The sequence below is a fragment of the Pinus tabuliformis genome, chromosome 2_1, assembly GCF_031772625.1.
Source record: "Pinus tabuliformis cultivar Carrire ecotype Pingquan chromosome 2_1, CPIR1, whole genome shotgun sequence".
Taxonomy (NCBI): Eukaryota; Viridiplantae; Streptophyta; class Pinopsida; order Pinales; family Pinaceae; genus Pinus; species Pinus tabuliformis.
In genome coordinates this window covers 582182820-582195940 of record NC_142299.1, presented here as the reverse complement: position 1 = coordinate 582195940, position 13121 = coordinate 582182820, and the positions used below count along the sequence as shown (strand labels likewise).

Genomic DNA, 13121 nt, shown 5'->3' with positions numbered 1-13121 from the left:
GTCTGCTAAAGCAGAAGACTTGGCCCTCCTATGCCTAAGGTCAGCTGCATGCTCACTAATCCTATGATTAATGGAGCGACCAGTCTCACCAATATAGGGCGTCCCACATGAAGAGGCTAGTGTTATTGCTAGAGTGTCCCAATTCCATCACCAGAAATTTAGGGAAGCGCTTGAGATTGAAAAATGCCGAACAATCTCAATAGAGAGGATGGATGGAAAATCAGTAGTTGCTGGGTCCCAGCCCTCTCCTCCTAGTCATTGTCTTCTTGTCTTCCCCTCCCTTTGTTTATTTTTTCTTCTTGTTTTTAAATTTCCCCTGGTTTATTGTTTCTTGTGGCCTTTATTCTTTATGATTGATTTTGTTGGCGATTTTCATGCTAATAAAGAAAATAGTTTGGAAATTAATCTATGATATTTTTAACCCTTAAATTAACCATTAATTTTGTCATTAAGTCAGGGAGAAATTTTTGAGAGCGCGCGCGGAGCTGGAGCGCGGGACTGGAGAATCGCAGCAGCAGCAGCTTCGCCTCGGCCTGGGCCGCGAGGCCTGTTTTGGGGCCTGGCCTCCGCCATGGCCCATTCTGATCCATCTTCTGGGGATGCAGAGAAAGCTTTCTCTGATTTGGTAAAATCTCTGCCCCCCGCCCGTCCGAAACCAGCAACATCAAAATTTGTCAAGAAACTTGATATTCTCCAAGAAGTTCAGCTACCTCCTTCTCTTCCACGAATGGCTGCTTTATCTCTAGCAGAAAAAGGGCTCATAGGGCAGTTCACAGGCTTATGGCCTTCACCAAAGACAGTCCAGAGATGGGTGGAAAGGAACTGGTCTGATAAAACTCAAGGAAAGATTTCGATTCGATTCTGCGGCAAAGGCTATTATACCTTCCATTTTGAGACCAAAGCAGATAAGGATCTGATATTCAGGAACGGGCCCTATTTTATGGACTCTCGAGGGTTATATCTGAACAAATGGACTCCTGACTTCGACCCTGAACTCGATATCCCGAATGCGGTTCCGGTTTGGGTCCGTCTTCCCCATCTCCCCCTGCATTGCTGGGGAGATGACTCGGTAAAAGCAATAGGGAATGAAGTAGGCAAGTACATCGACAGAAGCGAGCCTAAAGATAACATGCAGGCTTGTGCAAGGATTTGCGTAGAAGTGGACCTTGGAAAAGGCCTACCAGAAGCCATCAAGCTGAAGGTGGATGACTGGAGCTACATACAGCAGCTGGACTACGAGCAAATTCCCTTTAAATGTAAGGTATGTCACGAATACGGCCACTTTGCCAATAGATGCTCTAAAATTACTAATCTTGATTCTGAGGACCAAGGAGAACAGTGGGAAACTGTGAAAAAAAAGAAAGCAGCACCTCAGTCAAAACAAGATCCACCTTCTGAACAACCGGGATCCTCCTCCCCCCGGCCCTCCTCTCCCTCTTTTAACCCTCCTGGACCTTCCCTTGACTCTTCCTTCCCCTCCTCCTCCAACCCCTTCCTTATTTTATCCTCTGATGATCCTCAGTCTGATCAGCCATCTTCGGATTTGATTGAACCCCCCTTGATTTCTTCGACCCCCTCTCAGCCCCTCATTGATCCTCCCCCCCCAGAACCACCAGAAGCTCTTCAAAAGACATTGGCGCCTCCAGTGATATCCATAAGAAACCGGGACCAGGAAGAAAGTCAGCCAAGCAGCATCGGGAAGAAAGCACGCAAAAGGACATAGCCCTAGGGATCCAAACCCCTATGGAATCCTTCATTACAGGTTCACAAGAAAAAGAAACAGCAGGTAAAGATCATGAGAGGCGAGCACCTCCTCGCTCGAACGCCTCATGATGAAGCTTTTATCTTGGAACAGCAGGGGTATGGGGCACCCCTCTAAATCAGCTGCCCTACGAGATCTTCTTCAAACAGAAAGACCTGAAATTGTTCTGATACAGGAAACCAAGCAAAGTCAGAGCGAAATGCAAATAGTTATAGATGCCCAAAAAAATTTCTCAGGGGCCAGTAGCAACTCCAGAGGAGCCTCTGGAGGAATCACAACTATGTGGAATAAGCAGTACTGGGACTGCAAATCCTCTGTCCTCAATCAAAACTGGGTTAGGACCAATCTTATCAACAAGGAAGAGAGCTGTGACTTCATCATTTATAATGTCTATATCCCCAACCATTACCGGGACAAGGAACAATGTTGGAAAGAACTGAAGGAAGAAATAGACAACGAACAGAACTCAAATGTTATTCTCGCTGGAGACTTCAATTTAATCCTTCATGCGAATGAGAAAAGGGGGGGCACCTTCACCTCCGATCCCTTCAGAAGACAGATGGAAGTGATAATGGCTGAACATGAACTGCTGGATATCATCCCAAAAAATAGGAAATATACTTGGAACAACAGAAGGTTGGGGCCAGGCAACATTATGGAAAGGTTGGACAGAATTTTGGTCAATGTCTCCCTCCTCTCCTCCTTTGCTGCCGGCCACACCAAAATTCTCAGTGTTACAGCCTCTGATCACTTCCCCATTCTCTTAACGCTGGACTCCCAAGCTCATTTGGGACCAATTCCGTTCAGGTATAATCCTCTGTGGAGAGACAACGCTGAGGCCGAGGCTATCATAGAAGCAACTTGGAAGCATCATGTTGAAGGCTCTCCAAATCACATATGGGAAACAAAACTTCGAAACATAAGGAAAGCACTCAAGGATTGGGCAAAAGTCAGCTATCAAGAGCCAGAAAAAATAAGGAAAAAAATACAGCAGGACTTGGAAGAGATTCATAAACAAATAGAGGACCATGGATTAACTCATCAGCTGAAAAGTAAAGAATGGGATGTTCAGGGACAGCTAATTCAAATCAAGAGAGCGGAAGAGATTAAGTGGAGAATCAAATCAAGAGAATTATGGTTAAAGGAAGGTGATAAAAATACGACATACTTTCATAAGCAGGCCACTGCAAAAAAAACAAGGAACAATGTAAACACTATAATTGACAGCCATGGCAGCCAGCATAATGACCAAGAATCCATCAAACGAGCTGCCTTCCTCCATTATAAATGTCTCCTCACGGAAAACCAAGGAGACGCTGACTATTCGGCGCTCCTTAAGCATCTATCGGAAAAAATCTCTCTTGAGGAGAATGACAGCTTAAACAGTGAAATAACAGAGGAGGAAATCAGAAAAGCCATCTGGACTTTACAACCAGACAAGTCTCCAGGTCCAGATGGGTTCCCAATAAATTTTTATAGGGACCATTGGCATTTGATAAAAAAAGGCCTTGTTAAAATGATGAATGGAATCCAAAGGAAAAAGAAAATGGGGGGCTTCACAAATTCAACTTTCCTCGCCCTCATTCCTAAAGAAAATCGCCCCACTTCTTTTTCCAGATTTCGACCTATTTCATTGTGTAACACTTCCTACAAGATCTTTGCAAAAATTATAGCAGCTAGGCTCCAGCCCCTTCTCCCTTCCCTCATATCTGAAAATCAAGGAGGCTTCATGTCCAACAGGCAAATTCATGATACCATCACCTTGGTCCAAGAAGCTATTCACTCCAGCACTTCAAGGCAGGAGAAAGGCTTCGTTCTTAAGCTTGACTTAGCCAATGCATTTGATCGAGTAAGACACTCCTTCTTGTTTGCTGTCTTGAGGAAAATGGGATTTAATTCTGCCTTCATCAGCACCATTGCTGCTTGTATCTCTGGCCCCTGGATTTCGCCTCTCATAAATGGCCGCCCTTGCGAAGCATTTCAATCCTCAAGAGGGTTAAGGCAAGGTTGCCCTCTTTCCCCTTATCTTTTCATCTTGATGGCTGAATCTTTTAGCAGCACCCTTGAACACAACAGAAGAGTTGGCCTCATCTCTGGTATCAAGTTCGGAAACGGAGTGAAGAATATCAACCACTCACAATTTGCTGACGACACTCTGCTCATTGGAGGGGCATCTACTACTATAGCAAGGCGCTTCAAAATCCTCCTCGATCAATTCATGGCGTGCTCAGGGGGAGAAGTCAACTTTCAAAAAAGTTGTATTTATGGATGGAATATCTCCAATCAAATAGCTCACAGCATAGCCAACATTTTTGGTGTTGCCTACAAAGCAACCTGGGACCACTTCACCTACCTTGGGATGCCGGTCACCATGGGCTCTCTAAAAGCCACTACCTGGAATGAAATAATAGACAAAGTCAAAAGGAAGGTCCAGCAATGGGGAACTCAATGGCTCAACCCAGCAGGCAGATTAATCTTGCTCAAATCAGGTATTTCCTCCTTACCTCTATACCGATTCACTCTTTACCAAGCTCCTGCCTCTTTTCATTATAAGCTGGAAACTGCCCTCCGCAACTTTTTATGGCAAGGAGGAAAAAAAGAAAAAAATAGATTCAATTTGGTCAATTGGAAAAGCGTAATTCAATCTTCAGATAGAGGTGGGCTGGGAATTAGAGCCCCCAAAATTCTAAACCTCGCTTTTGGGATCAAAATGGCTTGGAGATTAATCAATGAACCAAAAGCTTGGTGGAAACAGGTCATTGAATGCAAATATCTCTCTGACAATAGGCAAAGACTCCTTGATATTGATATTCCCAGTAGAGATTCTACTAAAATCTGGCACCTCTGTAAGAAAGCAATTCCCATTCTCAGACAAAATACCTCTAAGATTCCGGGGGGAGGGAGCAGTATAAATTATGCCACTGATAAGATAATGGGTTTCCAACCTCTAAACACAGTCGAAGAAACCATTCCCTTCATTCTCTATCTTAATAGCAAGGGCATTCAGAGGCTGGATCAAATTTCAAAATGGGATGTTGACACAGGAGCCTGGACTAGCTGGGAATTTCCAGCTATTCCCCCAAACTTAGAAATAAGCTACCAAGTCCTCCATAAAAACCTTCAGAACAGAGCTCCCATTAAAAAAGGAGAAGCAGATGGATTTAGATGGGACCCCACGGGCTCAAGCTACACCATCAAGTCTGGCTACCAATTCATTTGCAACAGCACTTATCAGATTCCTATATGGAATCAATGGAGAACAATATGGAAATTTGAGGCAATCCCCAAGGTCAAATTCTTCATATGGCTGCTGTTAAAAGGCAAAATCCTCACTTCTGAAAATCTAAGAAAGAGAGGGATACATGGACCTTCAATTTGCCCCAATTGCTGCTCAGCAGAGGAAACCATCCACCATCTATTCCTTGATTGTACCTTCGCGAAGAAATGCTGGATCAACTTGTCCAACTTGGGCAATATAACTTGGCAATCTCATCAGAACATTGCAGAGGCAATTCAAGATTGGAGAAGGAACTGCCCTTGGAAAGATAAAAGGAGCAAGACTGTCAAAAGAACTTGGGATATCATACCTCACAACCTACTATGGAAAATCTGGCTCACAAGAAACAAAAAAATCTTCCAAAACAAAGAGAGTAATGTATGGAAGACATGCAACAAAGCTCACCTCTTGGCGCAGGAGACAATTGCAGCAAAACACTCAGGGACAACCAAAGCAGCAGATTATTCAGTTGAGGAGAGGTCAATGATTAGGCATATTCTTGACAGTCCAGGACATCAACAGAGTATACAGAGAACTGACAGACAGCATCAAAATCAGACCAGGGAATGGGAAATCAGACTTCCAACCCAGGACTACAAGAGGTGGATTCAGAGTAGCAATTGCCCAATTTTATACTTTGATGGCGCCTCAAAGGCCAACCCAGGACCAGCAGGCGCAGGAGGTGTCATCATAGATGAATTAGGAGAAGAAATTTGCAATTATGAATGGAGTCTTGGAAAAAAAACAAATAATAATGCAGAGGCCCTAGCTCTCTATCAAGGGTTGTTGCAATTAAAAAGCATGGGGATCAGAAAAGCTCTTGTATTTGGAGATTCCTCCATAATCATTGGCTTCATGAACCACAATCGGAGATCACCAAACAGCAACCTTCAGCAACATATCCAACACATCAATCTCCTTCTCAAACACTTTGAAAAAATCAGATTCTACCATATCCTTCGCACGTTCAATGGGGAAGCTGACAAACATGCGAATAACGCAGTTGGAAATCCGGAGGGTGCGTTGAGGCACAATAACAGAGATACCTTCCAGCCTCTGCCATGACACAGGCCAATCCTGACATTGCCCAGGCTCACAGATCCAGCAAGCGTGTGACGGGCATGGCTTCAACAGCTTCAGGACACTTGACAGAGAGCATGAAATGCATAAGTAGTCACATTCAAGCATCGATTCAAAGAACAACTTACATCCCAAGAAAAACCAATCAACTCAGCGAAGGACGGAAGATCGAATACACTGCACCAGCAAATCGCCATCGAGATTTAGGAAAAGATCTAATCAATTCAGAGGATCCGTCTCCTGTAATACACTCAGGCTATTGTTGGTTTCGCTCCATAAATACGGGCAGAGGAAAGCAAAGAATTACCATTCATTGCTTTGCGCAAGAGCAGCGACTCTGGTTTGATGAAGGCGCTCTCGTCCAGAGTCGAAGCCGAAATCAGTCTCTGGTATTGCTACTCCCTGCTTTGTTTATCTCTTCACTAATCCTTGTCTTGGTGTTTTTCAGGAATAGTCTCTGTGGGGAGGCTAGTATTACTGTTCCATCCCTTCTTCACTCTCTGTTTTCATTACTTCTCCTCTGCTGGCCGCCTTCCATCTTCCAAACTTGCCCCTACAGCACGCCCCCCTCGGGCCCATTCTCCCTTATCTTCAGTATTCTCCCTTCAAACTTGCGCGCCATCATCCGGCCTCTTTTATATTTCTCTTTTGTTGCTCAGAAAGTGATCTCTGCTAACACGCCCCCCTCTGGTCCATTCTCCCTTATCCTCAATATTCACCCTCCAAGCTTGCGCGCCATCATCCGGCACTACTTATACTTCTCTTTTGTCGCTCAGAAAGTAAGATCTGCTGTCTTTCTTGACCGGGTCTCCCAAATCAGTCTGCAAAACTTTTCTAAAATCTTCAAAATCCTCACCGCCTACTGGACCTTTTCCCCTTTTTGCTTCATCCTCTCCATGGCACGCAATGAGGACTGTCTGCACTGTGCAGACCTTCAATTTGAGCTGGAAGAAATAAGGACCCAACAATCACTGATAGAGGAAAAACAAGGGCTGCTTGCTGCAAGGCTAGAAGAGCATGACAGGCGTCTCGATGAACACAGTAGAAGACTTTTTGAACAAGATCGCATCAACACGGAGAAATACAAAGCAGAAATTCAGCTCTTCATGCACAGGGTCTCCTCTCTCCGAGACCAATTCGAGCAGCTCTCCAATCGCTGTGGCCATGTTGAGGAATCGCTCGCCACTCTGAAATCCTGGATGGACAAGCACCCCAATGCCACTAGCTCCTCCAGCGCAAACCAGGGAGTCAAAGATGAGAATCCAGAAGAATCAACAGCGAGACACATTCAACACATAATGATCGATTGAATGAAAGTCAAATGCATCTTTTTGTTATCCTCTTTCATCAGAATATATACTAGTACCATCTCTAGCAGTAGTAAGGAAAAAAGTAGACTAAGGACCAAGGGGGCAGCCTCATTTTGTGAACCCCTGGTTTCCTCTCAATCTGCGAACTTTATGTACAAAGAGGGATTTAGACCCTCGTTTTTTTCAGAAGATAATACATAGCAACCGACTTTTTCAAAAAAAAAAAAAAAAAATTAACCATTAATTTTAAAAATTTTAAATATTAAAATATTCTTTCTTCCCTTAAATTACTTTAATATTTATATATTAACTTTTGTAACTATTAAATTAGAATTAGTTTATTTTTAATTATTTTATTTTAAATATGTTTATAAGTGTTTAAAACAGTGCCTTTTCAATAAAAATATAACTAAATATTCCTATTTATAACTTTTATAACTAACAACTCTAATTTTTAGATTTAATAACTTGGATCACTTACCATTAATTTAAGTTATTTTATATTATAATCTATTTATTTTAATATATATTTATGATATCATTATTATAATTTAAATTACTCTATTATCATACCCTTAAATTACTCTATATTTATTTAACTTTTATAAATAATTATTATTTTAAAATTAATCTAGTTTATAATTGATTTATTTTAATATTTATTTATAAATAAGGGTATGAAACAACCCTTTGACTTATATTTTAATAAGAATATAACTAGCTATTTATATATTAATATTTATATATTTAATTACTTTTACAACTAACTTTTAGTTACTCTAATTTTTAGATATAATAGCTTTATTAACTAACTATTAAATTAAATTAATTTATGTTATTTTTTAATACATATTTATAATCGTGAGTATATAAAAAGGGTCCATTTTATAACTAACCGGGGTAACTTATCTAATTAAATAATGGTTATTATCCTGTCCTAACTAACTAGTCAAATCTAGTCGTTGTCAATATAGCCGTTACCTAAATATAGTCGTTGGAGGTTCTGCTCTATCTATTTAACATGCTAAGCCTGATCTGTTCATTCAACTTGTCCTAACGATGAACCACACTGGTTGTGTCACGCCCCTAGGCCTACGGTAGTCTTTCAACCGTACTTGGCGAGGTGCGGCACCACCAAACACTTTCTTTTCACCAATAATTATGTTCATGGACTACGCCTAACCATTAGTCTACTTAGTTTGTTTTTCACAACCAAGTACTTATTATGTTTCCTTTATACCAATGAACACCCATACACATTCATTGTCATCAACAATTATACAAGAGAACACAATTGCACAGTATAAAGGGAGGGGCAACTCTCTGAACAATGAGTATGCCCGAATACAATATATTATAATGTTTACAAAGCTTTACAAGTATACTTGGAAACACTAAGTTTGATACTTAGCCAAAATTACAACTTCTCACATCTCCGTGTGATAACCAAGATTCCTTGCCCAAGCTGGGCGGGCGCGCCCTCACACGAGCTGCCAACCATGCTTCTCAACTGAACCTTGTTCCGACGGGCGGGCGACCTCACCTGAGTCAACCTTCGTTTACTTCCGCATGGCGGGCGGGCGACCTCACCCAAGTCCCCTTTCCCACCTCCGCGTTTAGCCTTGCACGACGGGCGGGCGCTCACCCGAGCTACCCAAGACACCCGTGTCAAGTATGGCACCTTCACCCGCGCTTACAACCAATAAGTGAAACCCATGCGATGTTCTATAGTGTATGCCTAACCAAGGACAGACGCATTACGACCTGCGCCTCCCTTGTTGCGACTTCACCTCTAACTCACACTTTTCCTTGTCATCGTGCGCTCCTCACTCTCATTACTCGTTGAATGCTTGAGTTCGAATACTTGCCTCTTCATTCCAAAACTCCTCCATATATGTATGATGTGTTGGAAAAGTCGAGCTGCCCAAGCCGACTTGCCAACGCCCTACATTCCTTCGCAAATATGCCCTCTAACATAGGTTGGCCTTCGCTCGTTTTCTTTTGTATGTAGGTCGGTTGTGGGTGTGTCCAAATGCTCCCCACGCCATATAAATCATCACTCCTCCTCCTCATGCGCTTTACACTTATGTCCTTCGCACATTTCGGTCATGGAGCTGCACCTCATTCAAGTTTCCAACTCGTCGTTCACCAACAAGCCTTCGCACTTCGTCCATGTTCACTCGCTCGTTTGCCAACAAGCTCGTCGCATGTCTCAACGATGATGCCTTTGGACCGCAGGTCCTTACCTCCTCCCCCACTTGAAATCATTGTCGTCCTCGACAATATCTCATCCCGGCAACCACCTGTCACCAAGATATCCATACCAAGGCATATACTCCATCGGTATGTCATATATCGGAAGATCATCTCAATCCATGATCATCAATCACCCTGTCACAATCTCCACATGCTGCTCCCCATCGTGGAACGTTGGCCCCTCCATTTCAAGCTACATGCCCACTACAACATGTCATGTCGATCTCATCATGTGTCGTCCTCGTGTGAACTGCTGCCATGATACTCCAACAGAATTCTAACACATCTCTGTACATGCCAGCCCCCATGTCTGAACTAGTTGGGTAGCTAATCCAACTGTCATGCTCAAACCATGAGAATGCACATCCTCATGCCACCATCAGTTGTTTCTCTGAACATCCCGTCACATCATCAACTCGATTAAGAATCCATCTCCATACAAGTCAACCATGCTCAAGTCCATGAAGTAGTCTCCATCTCATCTACAACATGCTATCCATGATGTTTGGTGTCGATGTGCTGCATGAAATCAACCGAATCTATCCCAACATCATCCATCTGCAAAACATCCATCTCCTCAAAGTGAAGAGATATCCTCATCAAACTCCAACTCTCGATGTGCCACATCCAGGTCCATGAAGCAACCTCCATCATATCTGCAATGTGCCATCCCTCAAGTCTACTATAGAAACAAGTATACGCCTATCTCATCTCCCATGTGCTGCCCATGATCATAGATCAATAAGCTCCCGTGTGTCAAAGGTGGTTGAGTCTCGGCTCAACCCATGCCCAAGTGTTGCCACCAAAGCATCATCATCATTGTAACTCCATCACTCCAAAGTGTCTCATATCGATCCTCCACATCAAGTCACTCTTTCAAGCCACACCCATACATGTACTCAAAAGTATGCATCCCATTCGCATCAAAGTCTCTGACCTCAGCTCCTCAATGCATCAGATCCTCCAAGTCCACCATGTATGAAGTCCCCAAAAGTCACAACAATCTCATGTCATCATGAGCTCCATGAGTCATCTCCAGCCAACATCTCAGCAAGCATACAAGTCTCGGCCCAAAGGTCTCTGCAAGATGCCTCAGCTCTCCATGTAGTAGGAATGATCCATAGTCTGCTCACAACTCCATCCAAGTCCATGGCCTTGTTGTACAAGAGTGCACAACCTCTCCATCGGTTCATAAGTAAAACATCTCCATGTCACACCAGCAAATCCACCTCCACAACATCCCCGCCTTGGAACTCCTCATTGGATGCCCATAAGTGACACCTCTACAAGTGCTCCTACGTAATGTCCCTGCATAAGATTTCCATGCTCCATGTCTCCAACCTGATGTCCATGACTAAGTTGCCCATGTAGTCCAACTAGGTAGACCCATTACAATAATCGGTCATCCCTATCCAAGTCTGCAATCTTCGGTCTAGTGAACTCGGTCACCCAACCATATCATCATCATCACGAGTCTCTCCATCATAGCTCCCCCACTAAAGGTTCCACCAAGACTTACTCTTGGTCTCGTCCATGAGAAGTCCACCCAAGTATCATCATACCTCAAGTGTGTGCCCTCCTCCAATCTATCCATCAGTCATGCCGGGAACTTATCCAATTCTCCATATGGCTAAAGCAAGACCCATTCCTACGCAACAATCATCATATTCCTCCCTTGTCACGGGCCTTTGTACCTTCTGCCATAAGGTCACAAACAACCCCAACAAGTCCTGCAACAATCAACAATCCTTACTCCTCCATACAAGGTCTCATCGTAGAAATCCATGGTAAGATGTCCCGCTACATCGGCAAATTGATTTTGCTCTTCCCTGCATACGATTCATCTACCAAATGCTCAAGTGAAACACATTTATCAATAGTGGTTACATCATTATCATGAGGTTCCTCCATGTGAGTATCCTCATCCATCCATGTCTGCAAACTGCACGATCCTAGTCCAACTTGATCAACCTCAAGTTCATCCTCCATCGTTGTCACATCTGCAACATCCTCAAACATCAAGGCTTCCTCTTCCTTGTCAACACAATCTGCAACTTCATCCTACTCCATTGTCCAACCAAGTTGAAGAAGTTCGTCTTCAACATTCCTTTCCAAGACTTCAAGCTTATCTCAAATCCAAGGATTCTCTTCTTTGATCCGCTTCAACCTGTATAAGGTAAGCAAGAGCTTCCCTTCGCATTCTTCCAAACCTGCCATGCCTTGTCATTCAGCTTGGCCCAAGCACTAAGCTTCACCTCTGCTAGACTTGTTTCACCATTCACCAGCTTCACCAAGTTCCCTGCAATCATGAACCAACCATTGTTCCACTTGTATGTGAAGCCAGCTTCCTTCACCTGCAAGTACCTGCTTCCACTATCATCAACTATCAAGCTTCTTCAACCCTGAATCAGCTTCAATACCATCTGCACTTCGTCACTAGCAACCTTGCTCTGATACCAACTGTCACGCCCCCAGGCCTACGGTAGTCTTTCAATCGTACTTGGCGAGGTGCGGCACCACCAAACACTTTCTTTTCACCAATACTTATGTTCATGGACTACGCCTAACCATTAGTCTACTTAGTTTCTTTTTTGCAACCAAGTAATTATTATGTTTCCTTTATACCAATGAACACCCATACACATTCATTGTTATCAACAATTATACAAGAGAACCCAATTGCACAGTATAAAGGGAGGGGCAACTCCCTGAACAATGAGTCTACCCAAATACAGTATATTATAATGTTTACAAAGCTTTACAAGTATACTTGGAAACACTGAGTTTCATACTTAGCCAAAATTACAACTTCTCACACCTCCATATGATAACCAAGATTCCTTGCCCAAGCTGGGCGGGCGCGCCCTCACACGAGCTGCCAACTGCGCTTCTCAACCGAACCTTGTTCCGATGGGTGGGTGACCTCACCCGAGTCACCCTTCATTTACTTCCGCACGGTGGGCGGGCGACCTCACCCAAGTCCCCTTTCCCACCTCCGCGTTTAGCCTTGCATGATGGGCGGGCGCTCACCCGAGCTACCCGAGACACCTGTGTCAAGTCCGGCGCCTTCACCCGTGCCCACAACCAATAACCGAAACCCGTGCGATGTTCTACCATGTATGCCTGCCCAAAAACGAGCGCATTACGACCTGCGCCTCCCTTGTTGCGGCTTCACCTCTAACTCGAACTTTTCCTTGTCATCGTGCGCTCCTCACTTGCATTACTCGTTGAATGCTTGAGTTCGAATGCTTGCCTCTTCGTTCCAAAACTCCTCCATATATATATGATGCGTTGGGAAAGTCGAGCTGCCCAAGCCAACTTGCCAACACCCTACATTCCTTTGCAAATACGCCCTCCAACATAGGTCAGCCTTCGTTCATTTTCTTTCGTATGTAGGTCGGCCGTGGGTGTGTCCAAATGCTCCCCAGGCAATATA

General features: G+C 43.7%; 1 protein-coding gene across 1 annotated transcript; it reads left to right on the top strand.

Moving 5' to 3' along the window:
* The first annotated feature begins 1862 nt into the window (after positions 1-1862).
* Positions 1863-5733, top strand: LOC149201802 (uncharacterized). The gene is made up of 2 exons (XM_089401369.1): positions 1863-3210; positions 5546-5733. Exons 1-2 carry the CDS (start codon positions 1863-1865, stop codon positions 5731-5733), a joined length of 1536 nt encoding a protein of 511 aa, XP_089257495.1.
* Positions 5734-13121: the final 7388 nt, after the last annotated feature.

Excerpts from the sequence above, each read along its gene's own strand:
- LOC149201802 (XM_089401369.1), top strand. The coding sequence starts at position 1,863 with ATGGGGCACCCCTCTAAATCAGCTGCCCTACGAGATCTTCTTCAAACA. Across the intron at positions 3,211-5,545 it reads ACAACCAGACAAGTCTCCAG|TCCAGGACATCAACAGAGTA; the intron begins GTCCAGATGGGT and ends TATTCTTGACAG.